This window comes from Strix aluco, chromosome 10 (assembly GCF_031877795.1).
Source record: "Strix aluco isolate bStrAlu1 chromosome 10, bStrAlu1.hap1, whole genome shotgun sequence".
Taxonomy (NCBI): domain Eukaryota; kingdom Metazoa; phylum Chordata; class Aves; order Strigiformes; family Strigidae; genus Strix; species Strix aluco.
In genome coordinates this window covers 2,358,780-2,381,662 of record NC_133940.1, presented here as the reverse complement: position 1 = coordinate 2,381,662, position 22,883 = coordinate 2,358,780, and the positions used below count along the sequence as shown (strand labels likewise).

At 51.5% G+C, this 22,883-nt stretch overlaps 1 protein-coding gene across 1 annotated transcript; it reads left to right on the top strand.

Annotated features, from left to right (window-relative positions):
* The first annotated feature begins 7,029 nt into the window (after positions 1–7,029).
* On the top strand, positions 7,030–13,609 carry LOC141927784 (SITS-binding protein-like). Its single transcript, XM_074835044.1, has 5 exons — positions 7,030–7,067; positions 7,348–7,484; positions 8,992–9,113; positions 9,888–10,064; positions 13,436–13,609. The coding sequence occupies exons 1-5, from the start codon at positions 7,030–7,032 to the stop codon at positions 13,607–13,609; spliced, it is 648 nt and encodes a 215-aa protein (XP_074691145.1).
* Positions 13,610–22,883: the final 9,274 nt, after the last annotated feature.

Below are 22,883 nucleotides of genomic sequence, written 5' to 3'. Positions count from 1 at the left end.
AGGCATTTCTTTGATCAGCCTCAACTTTTGCTTTCTCAGGCTGTTTTTCTTAGTTTCTCGCAGGCCTGGTTTCTCGTCTCTCACATCCCCTTCTCCAAAAGCTTCACTTCTGCCTCCGCCAGTGTATCCGTTTCCCTCAAAAGTTGCTCCCTCAACTCATCTTTAATATTATATTTTGATTCCTTTCCTCCTCTAGCAATTCTTTGGTTTCCTTCAATTGTTTCTGCAAGGTCTGGATGACCCTCTGCAGAGAGTCTATTACAGTATCAGCTTGACAAGGCTTCTGCTTTCTCTCTGCCACCACAGCTGCCAGACTCACTCCTAACACTGCACAAATTATAGCTTTTCCTTTCCCCCTCCTAACCTTAGCTTCCTGCTGCAATACCCTTATCCTATCCACCACCCTCTGCAGTTGAAACCAGTGTTTTTTCACCCAGTCTTGTCCCTGAACTGAGGGGCGAGACCAGTGTGCCTCCAAAAGATCATCTAATTTACCTATGCCTTCAACCCGTGAGGACATCATCACAAGCATCGGCTGCCTTCTGGGCAGCTATTCTTTTTCCTTTTCTTAATGCAAAAGGGGATTATCATCCTGAGAGGGTCACACCTTAATGTCAAATTCCCCCTTTTCTCTCCCAGGAATCCAGACCTGAATCTAACACAAAAGCAACTCAAAGGGGTTTTCATCCTGAGAGGGTCACACCTTAATGTCAAAATTCCCCTGCTCATGCTCATTCTCAAGTGGTCACACCTTATTCAAACACAAATGCTCACTCTTCCTCCTGTTCACTCTCAGGAAGTCACACCTTAATGTAACACAAAGGGGGTTATTTCATCCTGAGAGGTTTGCATCCAGCACAGCAAGGTAGTACAGCACTCTCGTCTGTAGGGATCTTGTCCGTGACACCAATTTAAAATGTCCCGATCCGATATTGGGGAGGGTTCTTAAATGATCCCAAGAGCGAGATTAAGACACAAACCAGGTCAGATGCTGTACAACCTTGTAAACTTTATTGTACACATAGCTGGTAATAGCAGTAGGACAGAGAGAAAAGAAAGGAAAAAAGTCAGAATCCCTAAGCAATCAAGTGGTAGAGATGCAGCAAGACTAATTACCACCACCACAAATCCAGCGACATCCTGTTGGCTTGATGCAGGTGATGGTGTTCCAAGCTCCAAGCTCTGCCAAAGTCTCAGCTCCAAGGAAGGATGAGATGACAGGGGTGAATAGCGTGCTCATGAAAAAGGAGTGCCCCGCCCTTTTATTGTCCCAGTTCCCACGATCTCTCCGAAGAGTCCACCAATTTCCAGGGAGCTCATTGTAATACGTGCCGCCCCATGGTCCCATGCCAGCCTGCACGTCTTCCTCATCCCGATTTAACTTCGGGCGGATGTGGTGGTCCGTTGGGGACAATTTGTCTTCTTCAGAGCATATTCCTCTGTCAGCAGGATGCCGAGGCCAGGAAATGGGGGTGGTGTGACAACAATGTTTGAGACGGATAACACAGTCCCTTACACCTGGCAGCTGGAGAGAAGGTTCTCCCCACTGATCCCTGGCCCTTTTTGGGTGGACATCACTGTCCCCATCTCATCTTCCAGTTTTTGGTGAAACCTGCCTCATCCTTTCTCCTGATCCTGGATCTGATCTTTTGTCCCTGCTCTGGAGCCCCTGCCAGCAGCTGGGAGATGCTTGTCCCGATAGAATGGACCCATTTTCCCCTCCATCTCATACTGGATATTGCAGCAGCTGAAATGAAAAATTAATCCTGAAGGTGCCTGTGGGAAAGGACCCTCCAGGGGCTTATTTGGGTCACAGCCAAGGATTTGCCCGGTGGTTTCAGCAGTCCTGAGACCCTCCCAAAGAGCAACATCTCCCGGGGTGAGTAGTGTTTTTGTCTTTGGGTTCAGGGCTTGGAGTTTTGGGGGCTTTGCCTGCATGTAGAATGGGGAAATGCTTTGAAATCTCTATTTTTTAATAGCTTGGCAGCCAACAGGTTCTAATATTGCTTGTAAAATCCAGGTCTCCCCTGATCACCCTCAGGCAGGGGGAGGACTGGTGGGATGAGTGTGTGGGGCATGGGAATGGAGATGGAAATTCCAGATTTCTGGAGTTTTCTGCACTGGTGGGGATTGCAGCTGCTTGCCTCTGCAAGGGTGCTCTGCTTTTGCGTGCAAGCAGCACCCCTTTCCACAGCACCCCCTTCTGCAGCCCTGGAGGTGACCTGAGGGGGGCCCCAGCAGCTCATTTAACATGAGGTAGAAACGGGGAGAAAATCCTCCAAAATACAGTAATAGTAATAATAATAACAAAAAAAAAAAAAAAAAAAAGCCAAAGCAGCAGAACGGGGAGACTTAGCACTGCCACAGCTTTCTCACATGTGGATTCACAGGTGTGTAGCAAAGGCTCAACCAGAGCCATCTCAATAACTTTGCAAAAAATCCTTTTAAAAACATTTCCATAGAAATGAATGCTTACAAAAATTATTTTCTTAATTTCCTGCCTCTCTTTCTAATGTCACTATCCAAGGATGTGTGCAGCCTGCAGGGGAGCAGGGTGGGAGGGAGCACGCCATGTCTCATCTTAGATAATGCTCTTGGGTTTGTTTGGATCAAGTTGCCTTGGCTATAAAGGTCTCTGATGTGCCCAGGAGGAAAAACTACCCTGGGGAAAGGGGAGAAAAACCTGCTGCCCGAGCCAACAGTGGCAAAATAATTGGGGTTTGAGTGCTCGGTCACCGACAGCCACTTTTTGGGGCTGATAAAGCATCTTTTTCACCTGCCTTTAGGTCAAAGAAATGCAGCTGTGCCGTTGCTGGGGGGCAGTGGCGGGGGGATGTGACTGGTGGGTATGCTGAGCTGGGCAGGGGCAGCACCCAGCCCCGGTGGGTGCTTGGCCCCAAAAGGCAGTGTAGCAGCCGTGAAGGAGGCGGCAGCGGCCGCAGCAGCCTGGGACGAGGGGGACAAGTGGGTCCCACCCCATGAGCTCACATCTGCGGGTGGCCTCTTGCCCGGTTGGAGCTCTGGGTGCCCGTTCCCTCAGGCGAGGGCGAGGGCAGCACCGCCGGACCGTGCCTGCAGGTAATTTCATTCGCTGTTCTGTGCATTAATCAAATAATTTTACAGGCAAGAAAGAAGGGGGATGGAAAACCAGTGTTGCATTTCCCCTCCGCTCTTTCTCTAACCACCCCTGCAATATTTTTTCTGCACCCCAACGGCTATTTACTGCTGCCTTGCAAACTGAGATGCAAAGCTATGCTACTTCATGAAACAAAAGCCAGAAGGGCTACGGAGACTTGAGCGCTGCCTTGTTTCCCCTCGGCTGCTGCCCCATCTCCCCTCCTGTGGCTCTCAGCCACGTGTGTCCATCTCTGCGTGCTGAGTGGATGCCGCTGGCCATGCCAAGGGGCTGAGCTGACACCAGACACATGGTTTGCAGTCAAGCTACCGTCACAGCCAGCACCAAGCCTGGCAGAGGGATTTGCCGAGCAGCAGCATGTAGAGAAAGGCTGGAAAAGAGACTACTCTTACCTCCAGATTACTGCAAAGAGAAAAGACTTCTGGCTTAATTTTAATTTTTTTTTTTTTTTAATATTTATTTGGAGCAACCCAAGAAGAGGGTTTTTTTTTCTTGTGCTGCTGCAGGAGAGGAGAGAAAGAGTAGCTGGAACATCCCACCACCATCGCACCTTGCCACTCACCCATCCCACCTGCCAAATCCCCAAGGCCGCTTGGATCTTGGGCTTCAGGGAGATGACAGAGCCCTGGAAAGGCACCGTCGGCTGCCTCAGCATGGCCATATTCTTTGCCATGACCATCAGCATCATCTCCTGGCAGGTGCTGGAGCACTCCCCGGCGGGAGGAGTGGGTGCTGCGGGGCTGCGCTGGCGGGATGCTGTGGCAGCGCCAGCGGGGGGGCCTGCTGCTGCAGGCACTGCCGACAGGGCGGACGGTGCCGGAGATTGTGGTGGGCAGTGTGCCGGCTGCAGAACCCTCGCCAGCATGTGACCGCTGCTGAACCCTGCTGCGCCCTGACGTGATGCTGAAGGTAACAGTGACCCCTGTGCCTGTCTCTGAACTGTGGCGTTTGGGGTCAAACGAGCCAAAGCAGGGAGGATCTGGCCTGACCACTCCATTTCCCAGCACAGTTACGGGGTTGCACCATGGCCAGGGGCACCCCATCTTCCAAAGTCTCCAGTAACTGGAGGGTCCCAGGTGGGAAAAGGCCCTTTGGAAGGTTCGTGCCCTGATGCTGAGCTCCCAAACCACCGAGGGGCTGTGGCTGCCTCCTCCTGATGCCGCATTGGTAACCCCAGGGTAGGAGAACTGTATTTATATAGAGACTGAATAAATAACTGTGTAAGGTCACAATGTTGGTGAGAAATGCGAGGAGCTCAAAGGTCTCTTCCAGCCACAGACACAATGTGTCAGCTCTCTTGGGATGGGATTAAGCTATGTCGGCTGCTGCAAAAATTTATGGGGGTTTTTTTGTATCCTTCCCAGTCTTGTCCCTCAGTTAAATAAAAACAGACTCTGAAGATGAGCCTTAGGGAGAGAAAGGAAAAAACCTCATCAGACCGTGGTGACATGTTGTGGTGAGCCACTGGGACAGGCACCGAGTGGGATGGGATCCTGCAGGATGGGGAATTTTCCGCTTTAGCTGTAAATCGCCTGTTGACATCGTTGTGGGCTGGTGGAAGGTGTTGCCTGAAGACAACCGCTGTGCGTGGGGCTGGTTTTCCTGCTGATATCAATCTGGGGTGGTTGAGAGGATGAGAAAAACAGAATAAGTTTTTCTCACTTTAAAAAAACCCAAAACAACAAAAACCCAAACAAAAAAACCCCAAACCCCCCAAAAAACAAAACCAAACATTAGAAATTATGATCCAGTGAAATTTAAGAGTTAAGAATAGGCTTTTTTTCCCCCCTTCTTTCCCAGCTGGTGTAACTAGTTCAGCTGACACCTGGTACAGCTATTCTGAGCCTCCAGGGTTTCCACTTTAATAATTTACATCTCCTCTCGCCACCCCTTAATGAGACTTAACCTCTCTCTGCCCCCCCGGGCTCCAGAAGCACTGCCTGAGCCGTGGGGTCAGGGTTGGGGTGAATAAAACTTGGTTGGGTTGAGCTGGGAGATCATTGGGTCGCCCTCTCCCCGTCCCAGCATCCCTCTGCAGCCCCAAATACCCAGGATTTTGGGGAAGCCTGTCCTCACATGTGAAGTCATGTGGGATGCTAAATCCTGCTGATCCCCTGCTTTGGCAGAAAGGGGAAATTTTTAGAGTCTTTGAAGCAGAAATTGATGGTTTCTGAAAGGAGGAGGGCCAAGGATGGGGGTGTCCCCCGGGACCAGCAGCTTTCGGAGATGGCTCATTGTTCAGCTGCTCCGTCAGCCCTATGAGAAGTGCCCCAAATACCCCCACTGATCTGCTCTTGCTGAGGGAAGCACTTTTTATCATCAGCCCTCAGGGAAGAGGGAGACTTTGTCTTGAGGGAGAGCAGAAAACCCACAAGTTACCCCGGGGACACTGTAGGGCCATCAGATGAGCGCTCAGGATGGGGTTAAAATCTCCCTGTGTGCACGCAGCTGGGGAGAGCTGCTAGTTCAGGCTGTAAACTCATCCCAGAAACACTGAAGAAAGTAGTTAGGAGAGGTTTCTTCCTTTTCTTTTTTTCTTTTTTTTTGAAAAAAAAACCCAACAAACGGATTTTTTCTAAGCTGGGTTTGTGAAAGCGCTGTCACTGCAATTTAAAGCTGCTGCCTTGAATTTTCCACCTCCACCATCACTCCTGTCCTGCAGCGACAGACACCTGCAAAGCCTCTTCTCTTAAACAGTTTTCAGCATCTTTTCACCAGCAACTCAAAACCCTGTTAATTTTTGATAATCGTGGTTGGGAGCAGAAATGTAACCAGGTGGGGTCTCTGATGCACAGGGTGTTGTGTGCGGGTGTTACCAGGTTACTAGGCTGCTTCACAGCAATTTTATTTTATTTAAGTTCACCTATCTAAAACTGGCAGCCTTTGGGGAAGATGTCCTGTGGGTTTTTTATTTTAAAGGAAACCATAATTTTTAAGCTATAGTTTTTCTTCCTGCAGTGGGATGTTTATATTCCTCCACATGACTGCATGTTGAAAGCAGACCCGTGAGGGGAAAAGGAAGAAAACTTGTTGTCTTTGGCTTTAATTAGCCTTTAATTAGCAAATTAAGGCGTGGTTTTGTTCTTTGAGGTAAATAAAGCATGTATCTTGCACTTCCGATTCTTGTTGCAATTTTTTTTTCTCTTCCTACTCTTACATCATTTGGTGACTTTCATCAACTGCAGGCTGAGGAATCAAGCAGTTAGGCAGAATTTCAGCATGTTTTGGTACCTGGAAGCCTAGCTCCTGTTCTTGCAGAGCAAAAACTTAAATCCAAGTATCTTCTCCTGGGTTAGATGTGGAAAGCAGAGTGAGCACCCGCTGCTTTTTGCATAAAACACCTAAATCTCATGGGGTTGGGGTTTTTCTTCCTGGGAAAAGACCTGTCCCATGACTGCTCTGACAACACTGGAGTAACACGCAGGGGTTTTGCCTCTCTAAGTGCAGCTACTCGTGTGTTCATCCTCACCCCGAGGCGCTTCCCCCCGACCTGAGGATGCTCTCTTGGCTGCAGGATTGCATCTCCATGGCCAACATCTCCTGGTACGGAGGGGTGAGCATCTGCGCCCAGCGCTGGCCGCTCAACGGCGCCAAGAGCCCCGCGCAGTCCTTCATTAGCAGCAACTTCAGCAAAAACCCCGCTGGCTAAAGGCCTGTTCTGGAGAGATACTTTTTACAGTCAACAGGTAATCACGTCCTTCCCTGTCCAGGTCCTCCCTGCAGGCCATGTCCCCCGGGCCACCCGCATCGCAAGGAGGTTGGTGCTTTAGGTTTGGGGGACCATGTGGCCAGGGCTGAGGGGGTGGCTGGGCTACCCCTGCTGGCCTCGTGGGTTTTGGTGAGCGTGTTCCCACCAGGGTCGGTGTTGCCATATGAGAAGCAGTAGCAAGACGATGACTACAGCCCAGAGTGTGGCTGTGCTGCCGTCAAGGTGGGCCACCCAACTGTGGTCCTCATGAGAGCAAGCCAGAAGGAAAGCTTTGAATAGGGGATTTGGGGAGGAGGAGGAGGATTGGGGTTGCCAAAGTCAGCAGGGCAGGCGCAGCGCATGGGAGTGGTATGGGGGAGTGCTGATTTCCCTCCAACGGAGATGCCGAGTTGTTGGAGAAACCCATATCTGACCACAGCGATGGCCAAGACAGACAGGCGTCGGAGCATTTTGTGTCCTGCAAGCCATCTAAAGACATTGGGTTTGTGCTTGTTTCCCCCAGAGCCAGTCACCTCCCATTCTTTGTCCAGATGAGCCCGCTGCACTCGGACTGGAGCCACGTGGGGCTGAAGGGGCTTATTCCCTCCGTGCTGCACAACAGCTTCTTAGGCTACAACTTCTTCATCCCCGATGCAGTAGGTAATAATTTCTTTTCTGCCTTTTCCCCTATTTCTGGCTTTGCTGCAGAGGGTTTTGCAGCAGTTGCTCAGGCAAGAGGAGCTCGGGAGGTGTGTTTGCACCACCTGGCTTAGTTGGGCTGTAGGAAGGCTCGAAGCACTTTGTTCCCGGTACCCAATTTTCTGCTGCGCTGACTTCGATTGTTGAATGTTACTAGGGAATCGGCTGAGGAACTGAAAACAAAAAAACATGTTGTAAATTTTAATAGGCAGCCCCAGAAGCAGGCAGGTCTCTGGGGATTCGCAGAGAGCTGCCTCGACTGCAGGCGGTGGGCAGCCTGCCACCTCCCGCGGCTTTGCTGGAGCTAAAACCCACCCAGCAAAGGCAAGGAGGGAACACACAGCCAAGAAACTGCACACCCAGGCTCCAGGGTGGGAACTAGATGTTCCTAAAACACCAGCAGCCCTGCTCCAAGTTTGCATTTCTGCTCAAAAGCACAATGGCTTGAGAAATCCTGAAATAAAAATGTTATAAAAGTTTAGAAACAATCCTTTGACTGGGGCCAAGCAGCTCGTTTTTCCTCTCTTCTTGGAGGTGACCAGGTTATTTGTGTTTAAAACATGCCCCAAACAGGCAGAGGCTGCAGGTGAAATGTCAGACTGCAAAGACAGCCCTGAAAAAGGGGGTTGTTGGGCAATTTTTCAATTTGGCCTCTATTTTTAGCTGGTTTTCTTTAGAAAACAAGGCTGAGGCAATCACAGCATACCGGTTCCCTTCCCAAAGAGACGCTGAACCCACTGGTCGTGGCATTTGGTGCTGGGGTTGTGGCCCATCGGGTTGGGTCACCGCAGCTCGGGGCCACTCCAAATGGGAAAAGCCTCTGGAACAAATGGGGCTTTGGCTGGTCTGGGTGAGCCCTTGGCATTGGGGTTCTTGTGCCATCTCTGGGGGAAGCTGGGCCAGATTTTGAGCAGTGGCTCCTAAGGACGCTTCAGCCCCAAGGGCTTCGTTTTCCTTTCCCTGTCCCATCCCATCCTCTCCTGTCCTTCCCAAGCCCCTCTCTGGTATTTCAGAGGGGAACTAGAATCCCCTTCCACTACATGTTTCTGATTAATTAGTTAGCAATAATCTGCTTCTCCACCACTTTTCACTATGAATTTGAAGGGATGCAAATTACAGGAGTATTTTCCCATGATGTTTCATCTTTGTACATCAAAGTGGCAGGAAAATCCAGCATTTTCCCAATGTTTTGCTTTGCATGAGACAAATCCCTTTTTACAACGTTCTGCTAAAATTCAGAAACTCCTGAGACATCCTCCCCAGCACATCTGGTCTTAAAAGGGCCAGGGGTAGATGTCTGATCCACATTTGCTGATGACACTCAAGGAATAAAAACACAGGTGGGGAGGATTCAGCTCCTCTGGCAATGGGGTGAGGTGTCCTGCCCGCACAGAGTGCAGGTCATGTGGGACTCATCCCACCATGAGATGCCCCCAGGCAGCTTCACTCAGCTCCTTGTCCCCGGCAGGAGGGAGCCTGGCCGGTGACATCCCAGAGGACCCGGAGCTGTACATGCAGTGGCTGCAGATCGTGATGTTCCTCCCCGTGATGGCCTTCGGCACGCCGCCCTGGCTCTGCTGCAACGCCTGTGTATGTGCCCCCATTCCCCACAGAGGAGGACACTGTCCCTCGTATGACAAACACTTCCAAAAGCCATTAAGGTCCCTACTGGGGAAAGCTGAGGCTAAAAATCATTGTCCTCTTCTTGCTACCCCCAAAATCCTGCGCTCTGCCCCAGTACCCAGATCGCTGTATGCGTTCAGCAGTATTTTTGCTGCAAAATTAACGTGAGTTTTTTGTGGCTTTAAACTTCATGGCTCTGTGCAACCATGGGGCTGGTATATGCAATGCCTGTAGAAGTGACAATAATCGTCATGTGTGTCTCCTTCCCTTTTGCTGCTGGAGTTGTTTAATTATAGTTTGATCAAATAGTTAATGTCTACAGTAGGGCGAAACCTGCAGATTCACATTCAAGATCTGTTTAAACAGTTGGGGGCACTTTTCCCAGGGATGTCCCCTTTAGGGCAATAAAAGGGGAGAGCGTGTCTTAAGACTGGGGACACAGGGGGAAACGTCATTAAATGTCTTTGCCAGCAACAAAAGAGTTTGTTGCTTTCGTTAGACACGAACACCCCGGCGGATACCACCTGCCAGCGGCTGTCCCTGGCTTTTGCACCTAAATGGGAATAAATCCCCTGAATCAGCCCTGTTTGCACCTTGTTAGCTGTCATTACTTGATCAGGACATTGCAATTTGGTAATCTCTCTTCCCAAGGGAATATATATATTTTTTTCTTCTGCTTGCTTTGCTGTTTATTGGATGAAGGACTTGTCATGGGTTTCTTTTTCTTCCCCCACCCTGCAGGTACTGAACCTCACCCGGCAATGCATACAGAGGCACCGGGATTTCGTTGTGCCACTTCTAAAATACAGTGAGGAATGGCTCAGTTCCAGGTACCCTATCTTCTGGCTGGCGTGGTGGCTCAGCCCCATGGATCCAACCGCTTTCACCGTAAAGGATGAATTTCTCATTGGAGATGAGGTAGGAAATGCGGGGACTGAATGTGCCCCCCAAGGGTAACTGGGGGTAATAAGGTGACCCCTGTGCTCGCCCGTCCACCCCTCTGCATCCTGCGCTCATACAGAGGTGGTGTGAAACCAAAGGGCTGAGGGGACCCTGCTGGCTCCACCAGGTTTGCCATTTATTCAAAATGAAGGGTCTATGAGACTTGTTTGTTTGTTTGCTTAATATCAGGGTATTTTTCAGTCCTTTCTGCCAGAAGACACCTCCTGACGATCAGCACTGTTCCTTTCCCCCCTCTTTTTGGGCTGCTAATCCCATTACGTGGAGCTCCAGCCCACAATAACCAAGGAGCAGCACAACATGCGCTCCTTGGTCCTCTCAGGGAGCTCCTCACACCACATTTTGGGGTCTTTCAATACAAATCAAATGCAACCCAGAACAGATGGGGACCATTGGAACACAGACCCCGAGGCCCAAATTCAGGCTCACATCAATGTCCCAGCTGAGCTCACCCATCCACACATTGCTTATGGGACTTACTCACTGGAATCCGTATTTGCGCCCCCCCCCCCCGCCCTGCCCCTGCAACTGCACTGAGGATTTGTTCAGCACAGGTGAGTGCTGCGAATGGAGCCCATCAGATCTGAGCCCATCAGATTTAGAAGGCCACAGCAAGTTAGGTGCATGCTATCAAGCTCTCTGTGGCACGTTTAAGATGGATGGATGTTTTTATCCCTTTTTCTAGTAGAGATTTAAACATGGCTGGCATCTGCTTCCCCAGAGTTTTCCCCTGCTTGTTCAGATTTCAGTAGTTTCATGCTGCAAATATTCCTTGCAGGTCTGGTGTTTTCACACTTTGGGCGTGGCTTGTAGCGGGGAGTTTCTCCCTGCAGATGTGTCCTCCTCATCCTACTGCGGCTCGCAAAGTCATTTAGCACACAGAAGGCATGATTGATGTGATGGATGGTCCTTTAGATCTAAAAGGTCTTGGAAAGGCAAGTCAGGCCTTCTGAAGAAGACTTCTCTTAAAGAAAGCTCTGCCTCATCCTTCCAATTTTGTAAGGAGACATTTTATTTCATGCGGTGGCGTCACTTCATCTTTGTCCCTCCTGCTCTGCCTGGGTGCAGGATCAACAGCTCAAGATTTTGGCAGTTTCTACAGGTTTTTCTTTTCGTTAAAAGCATAATCCTCAGATCATCCTATTGCACCCATTTTGCAGAAACGTGTCAGTCTGTCTTTACAGGGGGATGCTGCTAATCATGGGGACATCGTCTCCCTGGAAAAAGAAATCTCAAACCCAAAAGCAAAGCTCAATAGGAGTTTGTTTCTTGATTTAAGAGAAAAGCAGCTTGTGCTGCAGAGTTCTCTTTTCAGGCCCTGCCTGCAGCCTCCAACAGACATTGCAATACCTGATTTCCAAGCTTGACTTTCTGGCAACAAATCCTGTGGATTCAATTCAGAGTTGTGTTTTTCAAAGGAAAATTACTTTCGAAGGAGATTACTTTCGAAGAAGCAGCAGAAAGGCATTCTAGCAGAGAGCTCAGATAATCCAGTGGGAAGGTTTTAAAACACAAATCCTTGGCACAGATGACTTTGAGACCAGTGCTGTGCAAGCACAGAGGGAGCCAAGGCATTTCTGCTGTCCCCGTGGGCTGTAGAGCATTAGTTATACCTGTGAGCAAGCTAAAGCCTAGTTCCTGCCCCCAAAAGCTCTCGAACTGAGAATCCCTGATGCCGTTGAATCAGCCAGGGCAGAAATGTGGCCTGCGTTAGTGAGGTGAGATGCCCAGTAAAATACCGCAAACTTGTGGAGAAAACAAAAGGTGGGAGCAGCTTTAGCCTTCTCTTCCAGGAGGTGCAAAGCTCTGGCTTGGCTGAAAGCTCCTAAACTATGGTAAAATGTGGTGTCTGCTCCATAAACTTGTCAAGGCCAAGCATTTCTGATAAAACATGATGTGAATCTGGCAAAAAGCTCACCTGATTTTTTTAATTACTTGTTGCTTTTTTTTTTTTCCAAAAGAGCATGAGCCTGTGGCAGGAGAGCCCAGACAGGGGATGTTTTAACTTCCAAGCTGGTTTTTGGAAGCTGTAAGAATAGAAATGCACTCCAAAACTGGCTTTGGTGCAATTTGGAGTGTCGTTAATAATAAACTATGGAAAATACACAGGGTAGTTCTGTCCCGGTGTGGTCTGAGGCAGGACTAAGCATTAGGACGCTGGGATAAAGCTTTGGGGCATCATCCCTCAGTGCAAGCAGTGGCTGTGGGGTGCTGATCAACACGGCTTTGTGCTATGGCTGAAGCCCTTCCGCTTCTGAGTTGCACCCCAAGCTTTTCTGGGGGTAACTCTGGGCTGGAAGGGATAGCCCTGCTTTGAAATCTGACTTTCAAGCTGGGATTTGTACACTCATTTCTTCCAGATCTCGTTCACCCGGATCTCTTGGCAGCGCACGTTCAACCTGAATCAGGCTGAATGATGTATCTGTCAAATTAGCAGGAGTGCTCAATAATCTCTTCTGTCAAATGTTTGCTGACTACAGAGGGAGACAAATACCTGCTCCCTTTGAGCAGACAGGACAGTGATGCCTTTGGGTTTCTGCGAGTGCTTTTGGGATGCTGTGGTGTGGGACTGCAGTGGTCAGGGTGGTTTTGATCCCTGACCAAAGGTCTCGAAACTGTATTTAACACTGCACAGCCATATTCCAGCACTGCTTGTGAGCCAATTTCCACTACTGGGGAAGGGAATTGGACCTGACTGCTGCTGAATCCTTCCAACAGAGCATGTTGAAATGTAACAGCAGTTGCACTGATTTGGCAAAAAAAAAAAAAAATACTGGTGTGTGCTGGTTTGTAGCTGTGATGCAGCATCGCTGCTTGTCAGTGCCATCTGCCTGGCGAAAGCGGATGCTGCAAGAGGCCGGGAAGCCAGGTCTTGCTGTCAAATATATTTATAAAGGCCAGGAGGGTCCAAAAGTGCCCCCCAAAGTGTGCCAACACTGTGATGTCTCCCTGGGATGATGGTGCCATGCAGTTCAAGGAGCGTCACGAAGTGGTGCAGGGATGAGTTGACCAGGACCTCCAAAAATGGGATTTAAGGACTGATCCATAAATTTCATACCCAGTTTTCACTATTTAGGAAAAACAGATTTCTGATGTTTTTTTTTCTGTTCAGGTTTTCCAAATTATGAGCTGGATTGACTCGAGGGGCTGCTGCAGGCAGGGATGATCCCAGTCCCATGTAACCAAAGGCCAGTGCATCATCTTTTCTCATCATCTTTGTGGTTGCTTGCTTCTCCCTTCGGCCTCATGGTTTGCTGGGTGCAGGTAGCAGCATGTCCTGGCTAATCCTCCGTGCACTAAATTTCTCTTTTTTCTTTTTTTCACCACAGGTCCTGGTTGCCCCAATAACAGAAAAAGGGCAAACATGGCAAGATATCTACCTAACTGGAGAAGGGCACCTATGGATGGACATCAACACTGTCCGCATCTTTGACGGAGGCACCGTGCTCAGGAATTACTCTGCCAGCCTTGCAGAGGTCCCAGTTCTTGTAAAGACCTCCTAAACCCCCAGACTGCCACAGCTCTGGGACAGTTGACCTCTTTCAGAGCAACACTGGCCAAATGTGGTCACTCTGCCTTGAGACTACTTCAGCCTCTTTGCACTTTTCCAAGAACCCCTTTTTAAATTATTATTTCCACAGAAAATGTTTGAGTCATTTATTATTTACTGTTATTCTAAGAAGGCGGAAGTGCAGCTGTGGCACAAACATCCCTCCACACAAAATGCTGACCTCTATCATTCCAGGGCTGTCCCAGTGAAATGTGTGTGTGTGTGTTTAGGTGGGCACACCAGCATTTCCTGGTCCCTGGCATCACGCTCAAAGGTGCTTCCCCAGCCAGAGAGTGGATTTTCCAGAACAGGAGACAAAGGAACATCAGCTTATACCAGCAGGGAGGTTTTGCAGTTAAAGAAATAAGTATAGACAAGGAAAACACACCATGACAACTTTATTCATGTGTATGGGCATCCCACTTGCACAGCGGTACCTGCTTCTCACATCTGATGCAGGGAAGTCCTGGGTAGCAAGAGCCTGACTTTGAGGCTAATTGGAAAATTAGGTGAATGAGGCTGGGGACACCGGGGCCCCAGGGCCTCTCCATCCATGTTGGGGCCCTGACCTGCCCCCGGGAGGTACCCAGGTCCCCCTGGGGGCGCAGGACAGCCCCACAGTGGCCTGATGTTGCTCTGGTGCTGTCACTCGCTGCCGCCATCTCCAGAACCGCCAAGCACAGGGATTTGCCTGGGGGGGCCCTGCCACCCTGGCCCCAAGTAGCCCCCCTGGCCCCGAGCAGCCCCATTCCTCTCGGCACTGGAGGGTGCTGAGCTGGGCGGTCCCATGAGCCCAAGGCCAAGGAAATGGCTACTGTTGCTCATGGCACATAGTCTGGCACCCACACAGAGACATGTGGCGCAGTGTCACGTGCATTATAGGGACACCTCTGTGAGATCACAGCCCCACAGTGGGGACACCTCTGTGAGGTCACAGCCCCGTGGGCGGGGACACCTCTGTGAGGTCACAGCCCCGCGGCCCCGCATCACGCCCACATGTCACTGGCCCCCAGTATAACAAAGAGCCACCCAGGGCAGAAGCGCCACAGCTTCAGGCACACTGCTGCACACCGGCTGGGGCTGCCACCGTGACGAGGCCAGGAACTGCTTTCCTGCCTTCCCAGCTCCTGCCTGCACGTGTCCCAGAGCTCAGTCACTGCCCTGCCCCAAGGAGGGCAGCGGTTTGACCAGGTGTTTGAGAAGCGAGAAAAAGTAGAGGAGCCTTAGGTGCAAGGTATCTTGTTTGGACTTTTAGTCAGCCCTGACGTGCACAGGCTGTTGGACTAGATGGGCATTGTATGCCCTTGCCAACGGCATGATTTGATTTAATTTGATTCGATTCTGTTTGATTTGATTCGATTCAATTCGATTTGATTCTGGATCTGCCTGGCAACAGAGACTTGAGAAAAACTCCCTGAAGGTTTTGGCCTGCATGCGGCCAAGGCACATAAGCGCCCCTGATCATCAGCTCTCCTCTCTGCATAGATGCTCCAGTCCAGTCCCTTTGACATAACTGTGGCCTTGTGTTGGACTCTCCAGTATGTCCACGTCTCTCCTGTACTGGGCAGCCCAGCGCTGGGCACAGTACACTTGCCAAATGGGGTTTTTTTTTCCAACTTTGGTTCCCAAGAGCCCTGTGATGTCACCAGAGAGTCACTGTGACTCTGTTACATCACCCCCGTGGAGGCGTGGCGCAGCCCCGAAGGGCCACAGTGCAGGAGGTCACAGCTGTCTGCAGGTGGGGGGACCGGACCGGACCCCCATCCTGTGGGCTCGCTGCTGAGGGCGCATAGAGGATCTGCCAGAGGGGGACATCAGTCCCGACCTGCCGCACCCTCACCCTTGTGCCACCATCACGGCGAGGCCAGGAACCACTTTCCTGCCTTTCCAGCTCCTGCCTGCTCATGGCCGAGAGGTCACTGCCCTGCCCACAGAGCAGGAGCACACAGAGATGCCCCCAGTGTCACTCATCTGCCCCAGGACAGTCCCTGGTGTTGGTGGCACCACCGGCACAGCCCCCGGGCAGAGCAGACGCCTCTTCAGCAGTTCCTGCAGGTCACAAGTTTTGTCTGTCTCTCGTTTGCAGTGCGAGATAGCATTGGAGGAGGAGAAGGACTTGGCAGAACAGGGCGCATCGTCCCCTGCTGCAAACACCAGCCAGGCACCCCAGGCTGTGCTGCTGGATGCCCCTGAGGACCCAAACGGCTTCGTCGTCCTGGAGAGCACCGGCTACGCGCCCTGCAGGAGCTCGTGCAGGCACTGCTTCTGTTTGTCCTGCATAGAGGAATGGGCCCGCAACCAAATCATCTGCCCCAACTGCGGCCATGTCTTCCACCACATCTTCCCCCAGCTGAGCCACAAAGTGCATGACATCACACCTGGCAACAGTCCAGGGAGATCTCGCCGTCACCCTGCACAGAGGAGGAGGCAGCGGCGACGTGGCTCTTATGGCAGAGACCATGGTAGTGACCATGCCAGGGCACCCGACAGGAGCCAAAGTAGGTCCCAGAGGTGGCACCACCATGGCCACAGACAGACCCAGCACGCCCAGGGCTACGACTCCTCCAGAAACAGGAACCGAGTTCACTGGGCGCACCCATGGGGCCCCCGCAGACAACAGCAGTGGAGGGAGGACAGGGAGCACCCCCGTGCCTGGGACAGCCACCGGAGCAGGTCCCCCAGGCAAGGCCAGGAAGTCCCCATGGCGCACTCGGGCACCATGGCCCATGATTCCTCAGCAAGGTGGAGGTGGAGGAGCAGGAGCAGGAGCAGGAGTAGGAGAAGGGACCCTCAGGGCCAAGCTCCAAGCTGCAGCGGCTTCTCCAGGAGTACCCGTTCCCGACGCAGGTCCCGCAGCACCCGGGGCCGAGAGCAGCGGGAGCGTCGAAGAATGGACTGGGAAGGGGGCCAAGCTCTGAGCCACAACCAGCAAATGGCAGCTTATTCTGGGAGAAGAGCCCAACGTCAGCAGGGAGGCCGTGACTACTACAGACAATGGCAAGTGGTAAGGAGCCGGTCCCGGCGCAGGTCCCACAGCACTGCCGGGCACAGGGGCTGGTAGCACACCCTGGCAAGAAGGGACACACAGCGCTGACCCCCTGACCAACAACTGCTGGGGGAACACAACGAGCCCGGGGACACAGAAGGCCCTCGAGGGGGTGGTTGTGCGACATGTGGACGGTGGCAGTGGCACAGTCACCCCACTGCTCCTGCTGAGGAATGCCACCCGTGGCACAAAGCCCTCCCGTCATCCCCTCCCAGGGCAAATCATGGCCTATGCTTGAGCAGGGGCAGCGGGAGCAAGGTGCCCAGGGCCGCAGCCAGCCAGGCGTGGGTCAGCTTTCAGGACGGAACCTGCAGAACTCCTCTGGGCAACCTGTTTCAGGACTTCACCTCGCTCCAAATAAACACAAGTTTTGCACCGCACTTGATGGGGCCTTGAGCTGAGCAGGTCTGTGTTGCGGGAGGATATCAGACCTGCACAACTCTATGAGAGTTATAACAAGCAAAGCCATTTATTTTTCCAATAGTACATACTTATGCTCTCACCAAAGCTCTTACTTCATAATCAGCAAATCAGCAATTAGACAGTTATCAACCTTTTCTCCTATCAGCATCAGACCACTCTAACATGCACTGTGCAGACCAATCACCTGCTCATTCACACGCTGTTCATGTGGCGGTAACTTCTCACAGTTCAGCACTTTCCCACAGCTCAGTGTTGCAGCTGTCTGTTGTTTTTCCTTGCCACCTTGGCACAACTCAGCAGTTTCTTATCTTTCTCCCAAGGCCTGTTTCTCATCAAAGCCTAGCTGTTGATTCAGAGGCTGTGCAGGGCTGACAGGCCGATGCCTCCCACAGGTCTAGGGAAGGGCCTGTAGCGGGCTCACAGCACCCCCCAGCCTGGCCCTGCTGCAGCCTAGCGAGCTGCCTCCTCAGGAAATGGCTGCCTGAGGGACACTCACCCCGGAGGACGGTGCGCCATTACAGTTCACTTTGGAGCTGTTGTTCTGCTCACACCGCCACAAATCTCAACTGGGACAAAGCCTGACAGGAGTTGCAGTCCCCGGGCTGCCGTGCCCCGCTGGCTGCAGCTGGCATAAAACTACAACTCCCAGCATGGCCTGCGCACTGCGGTGGTCCCTGGGAGCGGTGGCTGAGGGTGCACGGTGCACCCTGGTCCATGTAGTTGCAGTGTCGCAGCGGGCGGGCGGCAGCGGCGGAGGGAGACTCCATTTCCCAGCGGGCCTGGTGGCGGCAAGGGGGAAGTCGGTCAGCACCAAGATGACAGTCAATAAGGAGCTGCTGGAGCTGGACCTGTACAGCCTGTTGGGGGTCAGTGAGAAGGCAGCGGAGAAGGAGGTTAGGGCCACAGGCCGGGAACCCTCACGGGGCCGCTGAGTGGCTCGGACCAGGGCCTCTCTCTTCCCTCCCCTGCCCGCCCCTCGGTACCGGGGTCTGTCGGCGAGGGCAGAAGGCGTCTCAGTCGTGGGGCTGCGTTTGCTGCTCTGCAGGTATTGAGTTGAGTGGTTGCTCCACATGCTGTTTTAATAGGACATCGCTGCCGCAGGCTGCTGCGTGCTCGGCTGGGGCTGTTAATAAGTGGGAAAGTCCCTTTTTTCTGATGTTGGCTTTGCTGCGTGCAACTTACCCTTCCATTTTCTCCTCTTGAGCCTGGGAGGTGGGACCTGGCTTTGGAGGAGGATGAAATCAGTTGGAGCGAGCTGCAAAATGTATCTCGGACAATATTTCTCTTTGTTTGTTTATGTGCCTTCAAAAGGAAAGCTCGTGTGTTTACCAAAAATCCAGTTGTTAGAGGTTGGTCTAGGTACTGCACGTTTCCATAAGTCCTCTTGTTAATTTTGTGAGTTGGAAATGACGTTTCCCTTTTTAATTTAATTATAAGTCAATAATAAACACAAGATTTGAGTAACTGAGCTGGGAAAGTGACTTTTTCAGGGAAACTAAGGTGCTGAGTACCGTTGCTGCCACCATAATATGGACCCCCAGGACCCTTGGGGTGACACGGGTGACCAGACCCAGCTGGGTCTGGCGTGAGTGCTCGTTCAGGGGCTTTCCTACCCTCTAAGGCTCGGCTCATGCTGACTCCAAAGGGCAGTTTACTGCCACAGAAAAGGGATGTTTCCACTGTGACTCCTCAGCTTGCAGCCCCGCTGCTGTTTGTTCTGGAGGTAGCACATCACCAAAGCGCTGAGGAGTTCAGGAGAAAGATGTTGGGCCAACTGCAACATTTCAGTGCCGTCCTGAAGGCCCTGGGCTGTGCCCCGGCCACCCACCACCTAGGACCGGGTACGATATGCGAGCCCAGGATCCTCCATGAGACCTGGTGTATGGCTCTGCTCCTTGCCACAGGAGCAGCCGCCCCAATTGACGTGGGTGGAACTCACCTCAGAGGGGGTGACAGGAGGCTGAGGGCATCCCTGCCTGTATGTGGGCATGATGATGTCACCGTGGCCACTGTGGCCCGCCAATGATGTCCCTGCCCATATATGGGGGTGCTGATGTCACCATGGTCACGGTGACCCGCGGGGACAAGCCTATAAAAAGGATCGCTGGGCTCAGGCCGCGTGTCAGTGTGACCTGGGAGGTGAGGATAGGACAGGGGAGGGATGGGGCTTGTGGGAGGGGCTGCCGAGGGAGGAGGGGGGGTCCCACACCTCGGGGCGCTGGGGCTGTGCTGAGAGCTGGCCCGCGCCACGCTTCTCAGAGTCAGCCGAGGAGCATCTGGGAGAGACACCCTGCTGCTGCTGGGACAGGGACGCTCCCAACGCTTGCTGTGGACATGTCCATGTCTGAGAGAAAACAGGAGTCCCCCGACTCGATGGAGGAGGGTGAGAGCAAAGTTTCCCTCCCACAGCACAACAGGAGGGGCTGTCGGGGCGGTCAGCATCAGGCCGAGTGCAGTGGCAAGGGGAGGCAGTGCCTGCGATGCCCCTTCCTCACCATGGCCCCCAGCCCTTCCCCTCAGCCCCTCAGGGACGGAGCAGGCCCCTGGGGACAATCCCTCAGGGATGCTTCCCGCGGCCCCGCAGAGGTGCTCATTCCTGCCAGCATTTGCTCTCTCCCCTCCAGTGTGCGTGCTGTGCGGCCGGGCAGCGGCGGACCTGGATCTCTGTGGGCACAAAATCGATCTGGAAGTGATCTGTGCCCATCTGTTTTGCCTGGTGAGCGCCCCGGGGCTCCCTCCAGCTCGCCGACAGGCACTCCTGTCCATGCTCTCCTCATATCACAGAATCACAGAATCATTCAGGTTGGAAAAGACCCTTGGGATCATCGAGTCCAACCATCAGCCCGACTCTACAAAGTTCTCCCCTACACCACATCCCCCAACACCTCATCCAAACAACCCTTAAACACATCCAGGGATGGGGACTCCACCACCTCCCTGGGCAGCCTATTCCACTGTCTGATCACTCTTTCTGTGAAAAAGTTTTTCCTCATGTCCAGTCTGAATCTCCCCTGTTGCAGTTCAAAACCATTCCCTCTTGTTCTATCGCTAATCACCTGTGAGAAGATACCAGCACTAACTAATGTCCTTTCAGGTAGTTGTAGAGAGTGGTGAGGTCTCCCCTCACCCTTGTCCTCCTCACACTAAACAGTCCCAGCTCCTCCAATTGCTCCTCACAGGATTTATTTTCCAGGTCCTTCACCAGCTTCATTGCCCTCCTCTGCACTCGCTCCAGCACCTCGAGATCTCTCTCGTATCGAGGTGCCCAAAACTGGACACAAAACTCCAGGTGTGGCCTCACCAGTGCAGAGCACAGCGGGACTATCACCTTCCTACTCCTGCTGGTCACACTATTTCTAATACAAGCCACATACACACTGCTGGCTCATGTTCAGCTGCTTGTCAATTAGAACCCCCAGATCCTTCTCTTCCAGACAGCTCCAGCCACACCTCCCCAGGCCTGTAGCCATGCAGGGGGTTATTTGTGGCCAAAGTGCAGGACCTGGCACTTGTCCTTGTTGAAGCTCATCCCGTTAATGTTGTTCCACTGAACCAATCCATCCAGGTGTCTCTGTAGAGCCTCCATATCCTCATGCAGATCGACACTCCCGCTTAACTTAGTGCCATCAGTGAATTTACTGATGATACACTCTATGTCCTTATCAAGATCATCAATACAGATGTTGAATAGAAATGGTCCCAACACCGAGCCCTGAGGAACACCACTTGTGACCGGCCACCAGCTGGATTGAGCTCCACTGACTGTGGCAACTGAGGCACGGACTCTCGAAGAAATCCAGAAAGAGTTTATTGTTGCAACAGTACATACTTATGCTCTCGGATGCTGTTGGTAAAGCTCTTACTTCATAGTTAAGAAATCAGCAATTAGCTATCAACCTTTTCTCCTATCAGCATAAGACCATTCTAACACGCGCTGTGCAGACCAATCACTGTCTCGTTCATGCGCTGTTCTCGCGGTAGCAACTTCTCACAATTCAGTACTTTTCCACAGTTTGGTGTTGCAGCTGTCCGTTGTTTTTCCCTGCCACCTTGGCATAGCTCAACAGCCTCTTATCTTTCTTCCAAGGCCTGTTTTTCATCAAAGCCTAGCACTTTCTCACAGGCTGTGCAAGGCTGACAGGCCGATGCCTCCCACATCTCCCTTTTCTTTGTTTTGCAGCTGCACCTGCAAGACTTGTTTCAAGACTTTATCAATTAAGGGTTAAGCAAAGTTGAAAAAACACAGCATACTTAAAATAGTTTCACAGAAGGCTAGAAACAATACAGCAGTTACAGTTACTAGTTAAAAAGAGTAGGCGAAGTTCATTACGCATAATTAAGGGATATGACTAAATACTACAAAAGTAAACAGTAAGGAAAATACAGAATAGCACACTTACTTAATGGGGAACTAACATTCAGATCCGCAATTGCTGGGGAACCCTGGATGCAGTGAGAATTTACAGTGCCCTTCCTCACAAACTGGAAATCCTACGCAATGCATCCATCCGTAGGTGAGGCATCCAAAGTCACTGCAAGCAGGTCCAGCCTCTAAATCATCAGGCCAAAATAACTGGCAATTTTCTTTGAGCGGAAACATCTGATCTCATCCTCCTGTTGGGTTCCACACAGAGCCTGGCCACCACTCAGGGGGGAAAACCAAGGGAGTTTCTAATAAGGTTAAACACTTGAGTTCTTAATATTGCTAAACAAAGGAAGTTGAATACACACATTCTTACAGCATTTCATCCTTATTAATAACTACATTTCGTCTAAGCTACATCTTTCACTAGTGACTAGTAAGCCTATATATTTCATTACGGAATTGCAATTACTGTTAGCATTTTCTCTTAAAAGAGTTGGCAACTCTAGTGTGATTAAGGACAGAGATAGTGCATTTTGTCCTATTGCAGCAGCAAGCATTACCCATACATTCTGCTTAAATGATCAGTCTGCAAACTGTTGGCACAGGGGCATCCACAGCACCCACAGCTGGCTCCTGAGTGTCCACCAAAAGCTGCCTCTCACGCCTCAGGTATGGTCGCACACACCTTGCCGGTAACCACCGGGGACCGTGACCTGTGGAGACACAAGCATAACCTCTTCCCCAGGTTATTAAAGGATATGGTCCTTCCCAGTTACACTTTCCAGGTTTTTTGCTAACACTTGAGCCTTGCCCTGGACTTCTTGGTGATCTGGTATCTGCGATGAGAAGTGATGCAATATTGGTGGCACCTGTGAGGCAGGGGAAATGTTTAAAAAGTTCATGACATATAATGCCTTATTTAGGCTTCCGTGAAGTGTAGATTGATACCCTTCCTCTCCCCTTTTTTTCTTGTTGTAATAGACACTTTAACGTGCCATGCGTACGCTCCACAATGGCCTGTCCGGTCGGTGAGTGAGGAATGCCAGTCAGATGCTTGACTCCCCACTGTTGAAAGAAAGGAAAAAAAGAAACAGAAACATAAGCAGGTCCATTGTCTGTCTTAACCTGTCATGGCACGCGCAAGGAAGCAAATGCAGCTAAAATGTGTCTTCACACATTGCATGCTTTTTCACATGTATGGCAGGACACAGACACTGCTCCAGAAAAGGTATCAACAGACACATGTACACATTTTAACGTTCCAAATGCAGCGAAGTGAGTGACATCATATTGCCATAATTCTAAAGAGGCAAGTCCCCGAGGGTTGACACCACTAGCTGTTGAAGAGAGGGAGTCCTTCTGGCACTCAGGGCAAGTGGCAGTGATGTCTTT